General features: G+C 37.4%; 1 protein-coding gene across 2 annotated transcripts in view; it reads right to left on the bottom strand.

Moving 5' to 3' along the window:
- GMDS (GDP-mannose 4,6-dehydratase) overlaps positions 1 to 18,574 on the bottom strand; it is a 413,573-nt gene that overhangs the window by 241,218 nt on the left and 153,781 nt on the right. For both annotated transcript variants that reach the window (XM_040547996.1, XM_040547995.1), the window contains exons 5-6: positions 15,883 to 16,075; positions 14,900 to 15,004 (exon numbers count right to left, since the gene is read on the bottom strand). In XM_040547996.1, the coding sequence (XP_040403930.1) occupies positions 14,900 to 15,004; positions 15,883 to 16,075 (298 nt within the window). The remainder of the gene's footprint in view (positions 1 to 14,899; positions 15,005 to 15,882; positions 16,076 to 18,574) is intronic.

Raw genomic sequence — 18,574 nt, 5'->3', positions numbered from 1 at the left:
GAGGCTGTAGAGAAGATGGAGCCAGTCTCCTCTGAGGAAGCTACTGCATATCTGTGCTAGAGGCAATGGACACAGCTTGCAACACAGGAAATTCTCTTTAGATATGAAGCAACTTACATTTTCTATAGTGAAGATGGCTAAGCATTGGAACGGGATGGGTGAACAACAGGCTGGGGATCTCCATCCTTGAAGTTATTTGAAACTCAACTAGACAAGGCCTTGAGCAACCTCATTCAACTCTGAAGCTAACCCTGCTTTGAGTAGGGGGGGCTGAACCAGACAAACTCAGAGGTCCCTTCCAACCTAAATTACTTAACGATTCTTGATGCCATGTACCCAAAGGACATCAGCATCCTCAGTGACAATTAAGTCACAACTGTTGCTCCTTTCTCAGGAGGAAAGTTAGTACAATGACCTCTTACCCTGCTTAGAAAACTATGTTCTTGCTCTTTCAAAGATTTAAGTAAAGAGGAAATACAATTGAGATTGGAAAACAAAGGACTTATTTTCATGGCAAATATTAAACATTTCCCAGTTATTAAAGGGGGGAGGGAAGGGGCAGGCAAGCAAAGGGGAAACTAGGATAAAAATCTAATTTTAGTATTAGTAACACAGAAATAGCTAAACAAAATAAATATGACAGATGGCACTAAATCAGAAAAGAAAGCATATGTTCTCTATTATTTAAAACGATGGAGCAAAAAAATGATTAAGAATAAAATTTTACCTCATGATTTCATTTTCTTAAAAATGTATGCAAGAACAACAAAAACAGCTTCAGCGAGTATGACAAAAGTCCATGTCTGGTACCTTCTCTCAAAAACTGGCAACACCAAATTCTTAAGAAATATACATACAAAATCCCCAAGCTCTGTAGAGAAACCCTTTATTGCTATTCTCTTCTGGCTTTTAGAGATTTGAGTATGTTTTTTGTCACATTTCCTCAAATTTCAATTGCTTTTTAAAGCCATAAAAATTTTTGACACCTACAAAATTCTGTGGCAACAAATTGTTAACATCACAAACACACCATGAAGTCAAATTCTTTATTTGCTTTGAACCTGTCACTTGGCAAGATGAGAACCAGGGACTATCAAATGAACTGATGAGAGGGAGCATCATTTCCCATCCACCTTCTCCCAGCCACTTTAGATTGGTCATATTTTTAATGCCTCCTACCCCATGGCTGAAGTGTCCTAGTTATGTTTAAGGGCATTCCTCACAGTGAAACCTCTTTCGTCAAGCTGGTGGCCTTGCTTCACATCTTTTTATTTTCATATTAGACTGTGTGGACATAAAAGCCTGACCTTGTAAATCACTGAGGATACTGGTCTAACACTGAAATTTTGAAGGCCCTATTTCTTAACAGAAGTACTTAGAGGTGACTGCAAACATCTTTGTATCTCCATACTTCAGGTTTATCTCAGACTTCACACGTACTCTGAAACATACCCACTGGTGTCATACGGACCACTCTTACACTTAAACAAAATCTTAAATATTTTGTTAGAACATGTAAAGTTTGTTCATGTCTTTCAGGACTGAGCCCTGCAATAACTGCATTCATTGCTGTGAACTCACATGCAAGTTTGATGTCTTTGAGTGGGATTCCAAAAAGGGGTTGCAGACAGAAAGGGCAATGGTGTCCTTTTGCCAGTGCTGTGGCATGGTTCTGCCCTCTCTCATCTGTTCTTCCTATGCCCACACACAGTACTAACAGTGACCGTGCCATTGTTCTGGAAAAGGGCACTGTATAAGCTCTCTGCAACATAACCTTTTGAGCTGCTGAGTGTCATGATTCTGCAGATTCTTAATGAAGCTGAACTGTGCCACATCAGCTAACACCAATCAGTTTTATACCACCTTTAGAAGTACACAGGAATAAAATTATATTAAATCTTTAATCCTCTTTTTTTTTTTTGTTTCCTTTTAAAATAGTTAAATTGTAACACGACAGAAAAAAAGTGCTTCTTGGTCATGTTTCTGCATAGCCCCTAACAGGCTGCTGAAGAAACCAGTCATGTCCCCTAACATCTCACCCACCAATAGAAAACAAACAAAAAAAACCCTAAATTACTGAAAAAGAAAAAACAATCAAATTGTGAGCAATTATACAGAAATAATAAACTTAAACACGACAAAAATATTTGCAGAGGGATTTAAAAGTAGCCAGCACTATAGGCATATCAGCTTACTAAAACGAAGTTAAATTCTTAAGTTATTCTCAAGAGTTTCAACGGAATTCAGTAAACAGTATTTTATTCATGACAAAGTATTCTCTTTACGCAGCCTATATGATGACAAGGTTATAAAAACGCAGGTTCGAGATTCAGGTTTGAGGTTCAGATTTTCATGTCATCCCTCTTTTTTTTAACGTCCATGTTTCCCTGATCTTCTCACAGGCACATCATCATGTGGATTTAAACACAAACACAAACATTCTTCAAACCACTTCATCTTAATACCAAATCTTTACAGATTATTCCCACATTTTAATCCCAGTAAGATATTTCCCCTCGAACCAACACATCCCCCCCCATTTTGCTTGTTAGTCAGACACTGCAGCACTGTACTATTGCACGCCAGCCAGGAGGTATGCTACAGCCCAATAAAGCAGCTTACCCAAGCAGAGTGAAGTGTGCAATGTAGCTAAGTAGCGCCCAAGTATGAAAAAGCTATTTTTTTTTGTTTCCCTCAGAGTCAAACCGAACTGAAATATAAAATTGTTCTAAACTATTTTTTCTAAAATGGGAAGTGAACCTGCACTGTCACCTGAAGTCTTTGGTGAACTAATTCAGAACTGAACCAAAACCAAAATACTTCTGATTACAGATCAGAATAATTGTTCAGCAGAAAATTTGCCAGAGGAAGTTCCCTTATCATAAGTACTTTACATTTCAAATTTTACATTTTCCAGCTTGAACTGATACAGACATACCAATCATTATTGATCTGAATACACTGAACTGACTTGAGTCAAATACAAATCAGATCTGCACCAAACCATTTACCTGTTCTTCACTCTTTTACTTTTTTTTGTTTGCTTTTTTTTGTGTGTGTGTGTGTGTGTGTTTCTTTCTTTTTCAATTACTGGTATTTTTCAAATATAACAAGTCCATGTTCTTGCACTTCAGGAAACACAATGTTTCTTTCATTTTTAAGTGAAATATATTAAAATTAGCAGTTTTCCCCACAAACATTATTTTAGAGTAAAAGGGAAATGAGGCTAAGCAAACACTTCCAGGTAACCACTGCCTACATCATTCATCATTACACAGTTGACTTGTTCTGCTTTTAGAAGCATGGAATTATCATGTCCTCTGAAAAATATTTCTTACCATTATGGTTCTGTCTTGCAAGGACTCTCTAAAGCACCCATCCTTTCGATATGTACACCTCAAAGCCCTTTGAAAAATCTGAATGCTTGTTATTAAATAGCAGGTTTGAAAATCTGACCAGTATTATTCACTTGATGGCAACAACTTTCTTTTTAAAAACAACAGAACCAGACTTAGGAGTCAGAGCCTGTAAGCATCAAGATGTCTCTGTAAGTTTTCGGAGGATCACAGCTATAAAACTCTCTGTTTTATAAGGCAAAAACATTCAAAAGAACTTACTGCATCATGTGGCTGCATAAGTGTTTCTTTCCGGATAGGCTACAGAACAGTAAGAGGCAATGTCTTAATCCAATTCAAGCAGGGGATAATGGGGAAAAAAAAAGAAAAAACCTGAAAGTGAAGGTGCTGCAGAAAGCATGGGATATGGCAGTTTCACAGAGGAATACTGGATTTAGAGGAGCCTGGTTCAAACACTGTCAAGAAACAGAAACTTTGGATTCTTGGGGCAAGTGCATTTGGAAAACAAACCTTTATTTTAACCTGGATTACTCTGAAGAAGCAGCAAACTAAATAAAATGACAGTCCATCAAATGACAAAAACTTACTCTTGACTGCCAAAAAAAATTAGGGGTAGAGATCTGGTACTCTGGACAGACAAGCAGATATTCATGAAAGCTTTTCTTGACAGAAAGGCATATTGCAGGAAAGTTCACATAAATGTTAAAAAACATAAATCTGATCTACAAATGTGAATCTGAATTTTTTACAGTTCTTATTCAGTGTATGTTTAGATTCAGAATTTTATAATTAAATTAAATTTGCATGGAATAATCGAGCAATGCCTCAGATTTTTTGAAAAAAGGATTTGTTCATAACTTGGTTAGATGGGGAACTGTTCTCTAACTTTTTCAATAACCAAGACCCAAAAAAGATATCAGGATAAAACAAACGAACAAGCAAAACCACCACAACAGGAAAACACAACCACTATATACTATGCCAAGCCAGAAAAGTAAACCGTAAAAAAGGTGCAGTTAAAGAAAAAATTCAATATTCCAAATTATTTCTACTTTTACAATAAAGACTAAATAAACAGTGTCCAAGCTGATGTTTTCCCTAAATACTCCAGAGGAAAAGCATATTTTAAAATGTGTTAAGTCTTTCAGATTTTCTTCTTCAATACCAAATCTTTTGTATTAAATATTAAGCCACCTGACTTTAACTTGTAAAAACAACTAAGTTTGAATGAATCCTCATGTACGTGATCACACTGGACAATGAATACAACTTTATTCTTTTTATTATTCTACTTATTCTGCTTTTACAGCAAATTCTACTTAACATACTAATTCTTTCATCAGACTTTCAAGTACAGGCAACCATTTGCAAGCATCATCCACATACTCACACACATAGATAATTTTGGAAAAAATGAACGTTCCCTGATGACTCTGTGGGTTCCTCCATGAGTGTTGATGCCTGGTTATCATTGTCTATAAATGTGACGGTAAACCAGATGATGTCACCCCACCACCAAACCCACAAGGAACCTGTAGAACTGAAGTGACAGCAGACACTTCACTTACTTGCAAGTAGACCAAAGTTGTGCAATAACTGCAGCACCCTAATGAACTCAAACCCAGAATTGCTTAATCCCATGATTTCAAAACAAAGAGACTATTTTTCATTTAAGTATAGTTTAAGATTTTTTTTTTTTAAGAAAAGCATCATTACAAGACAAGTAAAAATTTAATAAAGACCTGTTATTCACTGGTTAGTTTTCTTACACTATGTTGGCAATTCATCTCGGATTCACCAACATGACAAAAACTACTGCCAGTTCTTTAGTAACACAAGCACAAGCAGAACTAGGCAGCAAAGGTAGCATTTGCCTACTGTTGTTGTTAGATGAAATCAAACTTTCAAGTTCACAGCCTGAGTTACTGTTACACCAATCTTCCTTTTAATGTTTTTATTAAATACTGCATGGTCTGTGGGGACAAAAAATCTTGTCATTAAATCTCCTAACACTAGAAGAATTGTAATAACATATGCTATGCTACACCTTTTTGTGTGTGTGTGGATTCAAACAGGTTTAAAGAAAAATGCATATTATTTGTACTACATGCTCATTTTACTAGTTAATGGAATCAGTCACAGTAGCATCTTCACCTGAAGATGCACTGAGTAAGATTTAAAGAAATGTACTTGAGACTATGAGAACATAAACACTTTTTCAGAAAAGGAAAGCTTTTAGAGCATCGTAAGTGGAGACCGTGAACCAAGACTGTGGTGCTAGGCCACGCCACGCTGACGAAAGACTCTCACTAGCATTTCTGTGAGGACACACCAGCTACAAAGGAGACCCATGGAGCCACCTTCTACCCCAGATGCATGACAGCCATTTGATTTTCAACAAGTCAGAGCGATTTTTGCTTCTAACTCCTTTTGAAATTCATAACAGATGTGTTCAGGATTCAAGCACTCACTACTGGCGTATGTTTAGGAGGAAAATAGGAGATTAAATTAATTTAAGTTAAGTAATAAAACCTCACCTTCCTCAGGATGGGGTGAATCATACCACTACCTGGAAATAATACCTGAACAGGATTACAGTCCAGGATACATAGCTGCACACCTTCCTGCTAAACAGAAAAGTACAAGCATACTCTCTAGTTTCTCAGAAAGGGCAGACTTTTGTCCATGATACCTCGATGACTACTCCAATAGAACATGACAGCAAAACACGCTCCCAGCACTAGTCTATCCCATTTCCCAATCCAACAGGTGACAGAAAACCTCTGTTATCTCCCACCTTCCCTACAATACATCTAGAGGACATCAAAATGAATGGAAAAACCTGAGAAAAGACAGACCCATTGCTACTGAAAAACATGTTAAAATTAGCCATTAATGGCCTATTTTGCAATTACAGATGTATGCAATAGCTTACACCTAATTTATGCAACCAAGCAGAGCAGAAGAAGCATTTACAAACTCAAATGCCTACTACGGTTGCTCAATTGGCTTGGCTCAAGATTCAATGGCACTCCAGTATAAATATGTAAAATGAAGCGTATCACTGGTACCATCCCTAATCAACAAAACGCTTACATCCAGGAATTATTTTCAATTCACTCCATTTTCAAGAATTATGTAGAATTTGGGAGGTATAAGGACTGTTCCTGATCTTTGAAGGCATGCAGTATTTTCATTTATGTTTAGAAAGTGCAATAAAGGTAACAGAAGACCTCATATTCTTTTTTAAAGTCTATAGCAAATAGAAACCAAATGTAAGTTAGAGTACATAGCATGCCAGACAACTCAAGTATCCCCAATAGATATACACATGCCTACCAATAGCTGAGAATATGGGCAAGATGTGGGGTGGCAAAGAGAAAAGTGTTAAAACAACACAGAGTGTTAAATTTTTAAATCAAATGTTGCAAGAGATTTTAAAAGAAAGGTAAAGTAAAATGTTTGTGTGTGGCTAATACTTTTCTCATTTCATCTGGATTTCTTTTAAGTCCAAAATGAGCTCTGAATTTTCCAGATTCATCCTGCTTAGACTTGGGATTACCGCAGGATTTTTGTTTTATTTAATTTTATTTTTTAAGTTTCTTGTAAATCTTCTCAAGCTGCCTATTGATTAATATTGATACAAGTAATAAACACCTTTAATCTCTCTTAATGGAAGGTTTTTAATATGAATGAGAAAAAAAGGATGTCAATGGGAGGTCTGAGTTATTTAGCTGGCCGATTCTTTCGTTACATGTACAATCTATTCACGTTTGATGTCATGAAATTAAGTTCTTTCCATCAAAAATAAAAATCTTGCAGCATTTCTATAGCAGTGGTTCCCAAACTCACATGTCCTATGGCAAAAGTTATGAGAAAGTAGAGGGAACACAGTACTGTATTTTCTGTTGTTTCTCTTGTTTTCCCATACCAAAGACCAACCCCGAAGGGTTTTGTGGGAAACCTGTTAACTGTGACCTACAACCCTGTGTTTTAGCAGCTATCATTCTATAGGGATGAGATAGAACACAGTGAAATATACTGTTACAGTAGCATCTACTTACATATGGTAACAGTTTTAATTACAATAAATACTTGCAAACTGTTGGAAAAAAAGAAAAAGAGAAACAGGCATGTAATCCATATTAATAACCTTGCCACAAGTTTGTGCATTAATGAAGCCACAAGAACACTATAGATGAGGTACATGCTCTGACCACTCCATTTCCCATTGCTGACTTCCGTATCTTCCACGTTTTGTTTCGAGTTGATATTTCATTGGATGAAAAAAAAAGTCCACAATCACTCAGTTTAAGAAAGTAACCCTGCTATCAGCTAACATAACTTGAGAAATGAAACATGGCAAGGTTTTCTAGATTGGGTGGGTGCTTTTTTTTGTTTTTGTTTTGAGATTACAAGAAAAAGTTAAATCAATCATGGGAAACAGCAAAAAGTGTAATCTACTTTCTTCTCAACATGGAATAAGCCACAAGGGAGCACATGATTTAATGACAAGAAGATGTATCTGATAAGATAATAATTTGCTTAAGGAGAGATCTGGGTTGCGAATGCAGCTGTTCCAAAAGTCTAAACCCACAGGCAAGAAATTACTTAGAGTTTGTAAGAGCTATATCCATAACTATTTAGATAAACTGATGACAGACCCCAGAAAAGTACATCAGATAGAGAAGTATAGAACCAGGGATACACTGTAGTATTGGACAAGAAAAAAAATAATTAAGAAATCAGAAAGATTTCCACAAGCTACTGTTCATAAGACTTAATCAAAAAGATTTCAATAAATGTCCAGCTCAACACAGCATCTTCCTTTATCAGTGACTCACTTGAGAAAAATATATATTTATATCCTGATTCGGTTCATTTACATGATTGTTTAGTTCCTATTTCAAACAAGTTCCATGGTCTGACCTGGACAACCTGGATGCCCGAAGCCAAGCACATGCAGGAATGTTCATAGCCTTCATTTCTCATATCAGAAGTCTGGCACTGCTTCCAAAACCCAAGCTCACAGAGGGAAGCCTGCTCATATTTTGGTGTGATTACATTGCCTTCATACATGAGTATTGCCTAGAACTCAAGATGAAGATGACTTATTAGCCACACAAAAATTAGACAGACCCACGATGATCCCTGCATATTGTGATGTGCTCCTATCAGTACTATCTAGTCAGTCAGTATCAGGTTCAAAATCAGAATTAACTGCATTCACTTATCCTGGAAGGTCAGCTCTTTTTCATAGGAAAACACAAGCACCTAGCTAAAACAGCAGAGAGGTATTACCTGGCAATTTTCTCTTATTATGGTCAATATTACCACAAATCCATCTGTACAAGTAGACCCTAATGCCCATATTTATCCCCACTGACGTTTGACTGCATGTGTAGATAAGAAAACACCTGCATGGATCACTTAGCAGGATCAGCCTCACAGCAGGGAGAAAAAGCCAGTAAGAATGCATGTCTTCAGGACACTGCATGCTTTCTCTGTTGAAACATGCAAACTAAAAAGCGTGAAATGATCTTGGCTGCGACACAGTACACAACTGTCTGAGTAACTCCTCTTACATTGGCCATGGTACCTTGACACCAAGTTTTCAATATGCTAGGCAGACGATCCCTGACAATAACTAGCCAGCTTGCATTCTTCTCATCTAGCAAGGAGTCGGCAAGGCACAAGCAACGCTCTGCTGACTTTTGCTATACAGATGTACTTGTCAGTTTAGAAGTTTGTATAGTAAATAAAAGATAAATAGCTTTGCACTGAAAATTCTATATACTTGCATCTTTCACTAAACTTATTAAAAGAGGGCCCTTAGTACTTCCAGTGGTGTTGGGTTGACAAGTCCCTCTTGCACAGAATATTTGTAAGGACACCAGCAAATTAGTCACCTCAGTCACAGAACTGAGAAAGGGAAATCTGACAGATGTTGGCTACATCTCTTTATAGGAGATGCAGAAGAGCAGCTGTTACTGTCAGGATTGGAGGGATTTCTTGTGAAATTCAGTAGCAGATGTCAGCATCTGCTACTGCCCTCTCTATGAAATAGAGGCAAAAGGGAGACTGAAAGCTTGTAAAATAATAATAAAAAAAAAAAAAAAGGTAATAACAAGAAAATTCAAGACATCCAAGCACATTTACAGCAAGCAAAGAAACCCCTTACCCCCTCCTTCCTGGCAAAAGCGTGATCCAGTTGCACAACAAAAGCAAGGAACACTCCCCATTCTCTTCCAATCATGATTTCTTTTCATTTTAATCTTGCTACATGTACTTTGACAACCTTCAGCCTGCAATCTAACACCTAGCCATTTCCTTCCTGGCTGAAAGAGATCACAGAAATGAGCAGTTGTATCCTTTCCCTCTGGCTATACAGCAATGGTCTGATGACAACTGCTTTACCAGAGCTGGTATCAGACAAACAAAAATTCCCTACTGAATGATCTACACAATGATGTCATGTGTGGAGGCAAAGTATTTATTACTTGGAGAGAAAAAAAGCACACAACAAAAAAACAAAACTTCTGTTGCATTGTGTCAGGAAACATGCAGTACATGTTTGTACATCTTAGCAGATAAAGATCAGATGAGGCAAGCAATGAAGTGGTTAACCAAATCGGAGAGTTATCTCAGACATCCAAAGGCACATCTTGTAAACTTGAGAAAACCCTGTGCAGAACCAAGGAGCAAAAAAATAAGAGCTTGTGTGGGAAGAAACAAATGATACTGTCAACAAGTAGTTTGCTTTCTTACTCAGAAAAAAAAAAAAAAAAAGGCATTAGTGAGATCCAGAGCCCAACAAAAGAACAGGAACCTTTCCAATGGTGTAAAAAACGCTTGGATCGAGCCCCAGCTTTCCTGAAAACTAGACTTGCTAATTGCCTCACTCTTCCACTGTCAAAACCGTCATCTTACTGAACTGAAATACCTTTCCAATATTGCTACAGGGCAGATATTTCCACACTGGTAATACTGGGAGCTACATTCAACCACCAACAGAAACTTGCTGGGCACCAGCTTCCCCATTTGGTATTCCATAATTTTGTTGAAAAAACAAACAAAACCCCCACAATATCGTGTGTCCAGCTTTCTGACAGTGTGTGTACAAGCATTCTGAACAAGATCACCCACTGGAGCCTGGCAGGTCATGACTTTGGAGCTGGCTCTCTGAAGCACGATAGAAAAAACACTCTGTTACAGTAGGTTACGACATCTGGCTGCACAAGAGAACCACGGAGGCATAGTTCAGCTCTATCCTAATGTACACCTCCCTGATTTTTCTGGGAAGACCTTTTTAGGGTTTCTTTTGTATGCTTGATTTTGGAAACAGAGACCATCTTGTAGCATACTAGCACTGTAGAGAGCATTTTGCTTTTCAGATAATGTTTAGACAATAAATAAACTTCAGAAATGGAAAAGCCCACTATCCCTTGGCATGGCCATAAACCAGGAAACAATTGAATTATACCCAAATAAAAAGTGATAACAGCAACCAAGAAACCAGCTTTAGCAAGGTGTATTGTCAATACTGGTCTTTTCCCCAAAATAGGCAGATTATGCTCATCTGACGTTACCAGACCATCACTTGAAATACTATGCTCAGCCAGAACAAATCAACACAACCCTGTTCACTTCAGTGCAGCAATGTTGATTTGTGTGAGCTGAAAAACATGTACTAGTTAAAAAAAAAAAAAGTGACTGATATTATACTTACTGCCCCTCATTTCTTAAGTAGAAAATTTGAAAGGGAAGTACTACATTGCCACTTATTCTACTCCATATGAGATTTTAGATAACGTCCTCTGTTGCTACATATGTATGCATCTCTTGAGCATGGATCCAAGTATTTCTGCAATTTGGTAATGGTGTACTATTCCCAGTTTAAGATACAAGGCTCAGGTAGCAGGTTCAAGCTATCTGGAATTTATCACTGGCGACTTTTTTTATTTATTTTTTATTTTTTAAGTCACGGGGGATATCAGAACAAGAAGCACCAGACTTAAAAGCAAGCCCACACAACGAGCTTAAGTGTTCAGACTTGCAGTATAGTGTCACATCTTAAGAGCTACTCCGGATATTGTATTCGTCTTATATGGCATAAGAGCAAGGTAAAAGTCGAAAATCAAACAAGCTCCTCAAGGCCAGCACTTCTCTCAAGTCTTCATAATTTCAAAAATAAGAAACCTTTTACAGTAGACTTAAGCACTCTCTACCCTTATGAACTCTGCACAGACTTGCCTACATTATAAAGGACACATGAGATTAACTACTGGAGATCCTTTCCAAACTAAAATTGGGAAGGTTAAAGAGAAGGATCAGTATTCTGAAGTAAGATGTGTTGTTTGTTTGATTTTTCCTATGCTGTCCTTAGAAGAATATGGGTTCAACAGAAGTGTTTCCCCTATAAATCTGTAAGGCAGAAAATCTATTTTTTTTCCAAGTTTCCCATTGTATTGCACCAGGTTGACATGTTGTAGTTATGCTTCTATTTTTCAAACCTTTTACATGTTATTTGAAGGGAAACATATCAGTGAAGAATTATGCGGATGCAGTGATAAACTGTGATATGAAGATAAAAAATACTATTTGTGTATTTCCCTTGCACTAACTGAAGGCTCAAAGGTGATGTAAGAAGAGCTTTGTTTTCCTGTTTAGGTTCATATGCAGCAACTTACTCAAGCCTAACATGAGAAATATTTAATTATCTTGCTATGTAGAGGCATTTATCCAAAGGTAATGCTTGAATTTTCTTAAGCTAGAATGCAAAAAAGAAGAGTATTTCTGCAAAAAAAAATTTATAATCTCACACCTTCTCACCTGCTCCCAATCTCTTTCACTTAACTCGTTAAGTTAAAGATGGAACCAATATAATTAAACTGTGTATTGATGAAGCAGCTTGTGCTCAGGTAAGTTTAGTGTATTCAGTGTTCATATCAATTATGTTGCAGACTGAGATGTGATATTAAGGAAAAATAAAATTCATCGATCTGCTGATTATGTATATTGCTACATTCCAGTCTCAAGGAAGCAGTTCTTTGATTAGACAGTTCTCATTTTTACTAGGCTCGTGCGCTGCCCCAGAAGTAAAATACTTGAACAATATATGAAGAGAAGACAAAGCAAACTCTAGAGCTGTCTTTTCAGCTCAGACTCAGTGACTATCTGCTTCAGTTCAGCATCCTTCACCATGAATATTGGTTTATCAAATACAAATACCTCTGTATTTGATCACAGTCCACACTTAGGCTACCAGTACCAAAAATGCATTCTGTTAATCTTTGCCACTGCCTTGCAATATAATATACCTTATGGATGCCTGCCTACAAGAAACACTAGGATTTATTTCTCTTCTCAGGATTTCCCTATAAATACATTCACTGTAGGAAGCTTTTATTGATTTTCATCGGTATGATTTACCCTTCAGGTATGGGGAAAAATCGTGTACTGTCTGCCTGAACAGTGCAACTCTACAACTGAGCAAGTGGCGCTGCTACACACCTCTGCTCTTTGCTGATTTCCTGAATGTTATGGCTTGAGTGTAAAAATTATCACCATCAAAAGGGAGTTGTATTTGATCAAAGCAATGTAACATTAAATCAACTGGAATAACAGTCTAAAATATTGGAACAAACACATATTGTTTCATTTACGTATTTCCAATCTCTGAAGTCAGTAGAATAAAAAAGAAGACTAAACCATAAGATATATTAAAATTTCCACGTATATTATCATTTTTGCATAGGAATTTGGTGACCCAATTAAATCCTCTTTTCCTCCCAAAGCACCTTTGCAGTCTTTAAAAACATCAGGAAAGTGATGAATGGCTGTTAAGAAACAACCTCAAAACTACCTTCTCTTTATAATTTTCAGACATTCTCACATAAAAAACACTAAGCAAATGGCAGCAGGCCATAGCTACAAGTTGCTTTCACTGCTTGTGCTCCTGCTAAGGCTAATGGTATCAGCTGAAACTATTTATAAGGCAAGATGGCAGATGGGGCTTAAAACTTCCTCTAGCACATACAAACAACTAAAAGTACAGCCTGAGAGTTCAAAGCACAGACTCAGGTTTTCCACAGGGATATTAAATGTGTTGAAATGAAATTTCGGATTGGAAACTCCATTGCAGCAGTATCAAAACTGGAACAAATGTCAAAAGGATCAAAGCAGCAACGAACACTGAAGTTTTTCTCCTTCAAAATGGCACAAATCATATATGTTCCTGTAATTTCCATCTCATCCTATAGCTCTTTAATATTACAAGAAATCATGCCAGATTAGTATTTGCCATTGCATTTCTCCCCATTTTTTATGTTTTCAGGTGGTTTTTATTGCATCGTTATAACTCAGCAATTTGGACATCAGTTTATATGGTGCACCACGGATATACTGCAGTGAACTGTTTAAAAGAAAGCAAAGTATTAGGGTTTCTCAATGAAACAATTTAGCGAATTTGATTCTCTTTTAAACTCATACTGACATCTGCTCCAGCGAGAAGTGCTGCACCAACTTTTGCCACCAAAGATTTGATGCATCACTTACTGTAAATGCTGTCTACCCAGTGTACTATAAGGTTTTACAGCTGTGACTCACAAACACTAAAATCCCTATTTAAATCCTATTGACATTGACTATTTTTCCTTTTTTTTTTTTTTTTTCAAACAGTTGCAATTATGGTCCATTTTATACTTGTAAGTATGAGTAAAATTATTATATTTTGTGCCAGGCTATAATTTACATGATTACATTCCTGTAAAATTTGAATTTATTTTTCATTTAAAAACAGACCACGATAAAAGGCTTCTGCACTGAGAATCCAGTTGTGTGTGTTAATTTAAAGTTTAATTTTAGAGTGTTTTTTAAGTCACAGTATTTTAAGGGCAGAGGAAAGCTGTCATTGTATAAGAGACTTTTAATCAACTGTGGACTTTTTCACAAACTAAGTACCAGTATTAATTGTTCATAAACTACTGCAAGAGGAAAAAGGATGATAAAGTGGAGTTCAAAATGTGTTGCTATTAAGGATTAAACAGAAAGGCATTTTAAAGCCATGTGTTGAAAGCCATCTTGTCAGAAGGTAAGGGTAATAATCCACAAGTTTCCAAAATATACCGGGCTGTACTCGTTATTCTAATGAATTTAGAGGGTCAACTATTTATGCTCCTTAATTTGGTGTTTATATACAAATAAAAATCTTGAGTACAAGTCACACTTGAAATTGCATCTGTTATGCAGTTGCCCACCTAAATGCTCTGGAGAGCACTGATACACAAAATCAGCTACCCCAGCCTCCCTTCAGAGCCAGAGGGCTACAAAATGGAATATGGTGCTTGAAAGTGAAAACTGTTATACTGCAGACTCTGAGACTGCCACGAGTGCCACATGAAACACGGTGTGCTGGCTACCTCAAGTCAAACACCCTCACCACAGCATTTTGGCAAGTTTAAATGAAACCTGCGGATGCATTGTTTCATTTTTCCTGTCAGATGCACACAAATTCAGGAACAGTTTTACATGGATTTTCTAACCTCTCCTGGGACTTTCATGATTGAAGAGAATGCCATTCACAGCAAAGAGATTGTAGGCCTCTCGGAAATTCACCACAATCCAGTAGGCATACAGTTTTGCTGCCCCTACAAAAATAATTTAAGACGTTACATACATCTGCTCCACTTGTGCACAGCTCAGACACATATACAGACAGACACAGACACATATGCACATCTCTCTTACATGCAGGGTGAAGGCCATGTTTCAACAACGGAGTGTGCTAGAATTTGATTAATTCCCTAGATGTGTCACATTTCATATGGAAAGAATATCCAGCCCAATAAAGAGCAGCTGAAGGGGAAAATACTCCTTTTCTGCACACCCCCAGAACCAGCCAGGAAGTGTTAGGGCACTCTCTCACTTGTTTTCTTATGTACACTCAAGCATAGCACTTTTTCTTTTACAATATAATTAACACATCCAGAGCGTGTGAAATACACCACTGTGGTGACCTCTGCTAATAAAAGAAATGACTTCGGAGAAATAAAAGTGAAAATCTGGTGCCTTAACACTCAAATTGATTTGAAACTTTATCACCAAAGTCTTCCATGCGCATTGCTTTAATAAGTGTTTCAAATTTAATGCAAGTTCATGACGGAAGAAACGAGCTCTTGGGAGTTTTTTCATTTAGGCAACAAAAATCATGAAACCTTATCACTTCAGTGGTATCTTACAATCCTTTGTGAGGGAAGAGCCACCCTTCCCCCTCCTCCGTACAAGAGCTCTCAACTTCTGATCTGAATGAAGAGTCTTGTGAAGTGAGATGGTAATTTCCAACCCCCAGGCAATGGCAGCAAATACTTTTTATATAGTAATTCATAAAGGTATGCCTCTCAACATGTCTAGTCACTTTAGCTCTATCATCATTCTAATCTCACACCCAAATGACTTCAGCCCTGAGACATGAGAAGGGAGAACAGACAGACAGACACTACTGTCACACGCATCAGCGAGCTCTTACCATAAGGCGATCTTGGGTAAAAAGGGGTGGTCTCCTTCTGCGGGATTTCTTGCACTTTTCCAAAAAGTTCACTAGTGGAGGCTTGGTAGAACTTCACAGAGTTGATAAGGCCACAGGTCTTAATAGCATCCAGGAGCCGTAAAGTGCCAACTCCATCAACGTCAGCAGTATATTCTGCTAGGTCAAATGAAATCTTGGGGGAGAGAAAGAAAAAAACACCAATTATACTAGGAGAACCAGAACATGCAGTGATCATGTACAACCAAACAAAGCAATACATCACTTGTCACAAACCATCTAGACACTTTTGTACAGAGTAGATGCTCAGTTTACAGAAGTACCCTCAAAGGATTTCTAAGAATAAACAAGTAGCTCCATAAATAGCAGAATCAAAAGACTGGTGTTCCCTGATCTCTCTCTCAGGATCATTTTCCCATGTGAAGTAAGGGGTAAGCCTCCCCTACAGTGGGAACGTTATCAGGTGCTCTGTCATTTCCACAGCTGCCAATTTGCACAATATTCACTTGGGCTTAATATCTTTGACATATTTGAAATTGGTTAAAATTGGCCAAAAGTATGCAAGATAGCATGAACATTTATTAAAAAAATCCTTGTTTATACCACCATCAAAAAAAAAAACAAACACAAAAGGGAATGGACATTTAGAGTGATCTTCTCCATGGCCCCGTCAAAAGGAAGAATTAATTTACATGTACCTCTCTGGCTGATGAATGATAGACTTTCATGAAACAAGCTCTACAGCAATGGCAATGTTACAGCCTCGTTATATGATCTAGTCTAGAGCTTAGCGAGACACTACCAAAAGCAGAGTACAAACCTACCATGCCCTCTTCTTCAGTGTTCAGTGACAGGGCAGCTACGGGTGGAGAAGGTGGTAAATGACCCTCACCCAACAAGCTGAGCTACCACAGAGAAATCAATGGGAAACTTTACACTTGCCAGGTATTTTTTCAGGCTCTATGAAGATTCAGATAGATAGCCCACTTCTCTTCTTCACTTCTCTTCTTAAGCTGCTTTCTCTGCTCAGTAATCACTAGAGGTTTAAGGCTTATTTACACAGCAGATGAAATCAAAGTAATTAAATTATTTTTCATTTGCGCTTATGGTTATTTTAATACAAGTATGAAATAATCTAAATTGTATTACTGTTATCCAAAATAAAAATGTTCTCACATAGCTTTGATCTGAAATAGCTATTGGTATGAAAACAAATTTAACTCTCTTTTTTTAACCAAAAAAAAAAAAATGAAACTTGATACTTTCTATGTTAACCTAGTATGACACAGCTAAAACTAAGCACTGATCTACTAAAGAAGTGCTGAGCATTTTTGTTTTGTTGAGTTTTAATTCATTTGCCACAAAGATGACAGTCAATTAAGGCTTCTCAGCTTCGCTGTTAGAGTAACTCTTCTGGAAACATCTTAATGAACAGGTCATACAGTCAGTCTTGCACTAATGAACAGAAATTAGCATATTCACCACATGGCTAGCCTAGCACCTTCACATATTTACAGTGGCATCCCAGCCCTCTAAGAAAAGGCAAAAAAGGTTCTTCTGTAGAAGAACCAGGAATTTACCTATATTAACATATTCTTCCCCAAAAAATAACCTGCTAAAAACATCTCCTCAAAATGCAAGCTTTGTTTGCATATTCTACTACATGAGTAAATGGTACACATACATCTCAGGTGGTCTTAAATGAGCGATCCCACATTATAAAGCCTCGTCACCGAGGCAAACAAAGAGCCTGTAGTAGCAGCACCAGGGGTTGCCCTTGCTGGCGGCTGCAGAGACCAGTTTCACAAGATCCGCTTTTCCCTATTGCCTTAAGAATGACCTCAATCTTCACCTAGAAAAATCACTCCCTAGGGTGTGAGGTAATTCTGCCTTCACACTGGCTGGGTCTGAGTGTTCCCGAGCAGAAACCGACAGCTTTGTGTGGGTTTGGTGTTTTTGTAATGTGGACTATTGTTCACCAGGGACAGGACTCAGACCGCTAAACTCATTTCATTTTGGAGTGCAGGTTAGACTAGAATGGCATTCAAGAAAATGAAAAATGGTTTTATCCACTAAAAGCTCCAGCTCCAAAAACACGGGACTGTTAAGACGTTTTGTGCAGCGTAACTTCACGCTGGCTTTTAATTTGATTCTAATCCAAAGTTAAGAATGTAAAAGTTTTATAAAACACCAGATCAACTAAATAGCTACAAATGAAGCAGGCCAGATCATGAAAAAGTGCTAAGTTATCCATTACCCCACTATTTCTCTTTCTGAACATGTTATTTTGTGCAAGACCAGCAGGAAGACTGAAGTTATAAAATAAAATACGCAAGGATCTCATTAAGAGAAATGTGCAAAAGTGTACAAGATACAAAAGGACAGGGGTTGTCTTACAGAAACCAACTGTAGAATCAGATTCTTTGCTTGTGCACTTAGTTCAGTGAGATTTATTTAAGAGTAAAAACTTCATGGAAATGACAGTTCACAAGAGCAGGTGCATAAAGGTTAAAAATCAAGCCTTACTTTCTGAAAGGTTAAACATTCGCCCAGTGGAGAAGAGTTTAGATAATACTAACAGAGTAGAGCTTTCACAGAGCCTAACATATGACAACTATCTTAAAGACCTGACTTAGGAAGCTTGTCTCTATGTACACCACTGAAGAAAGTGGCA

Source organism: Cygnus olor, chromosome 2, assembly GCF_009769625.2.
Source record: "Cygnus olor isolate bCygOlo1 chromosome 2, bCygOlo1.pri.v2, whole genome shotgun sequence".
Lineage (NCBI taxonomy): Eukaryota > Metazoa > Chordata > Aves > Anseriformes > Anatidae > Cygnus > Cygnus olor.
The sequence above is the reverse complement of the archived record's forward strand: the minus strand, read 5'-3'. Positions and strand labels throughout refer to the sequence as shown.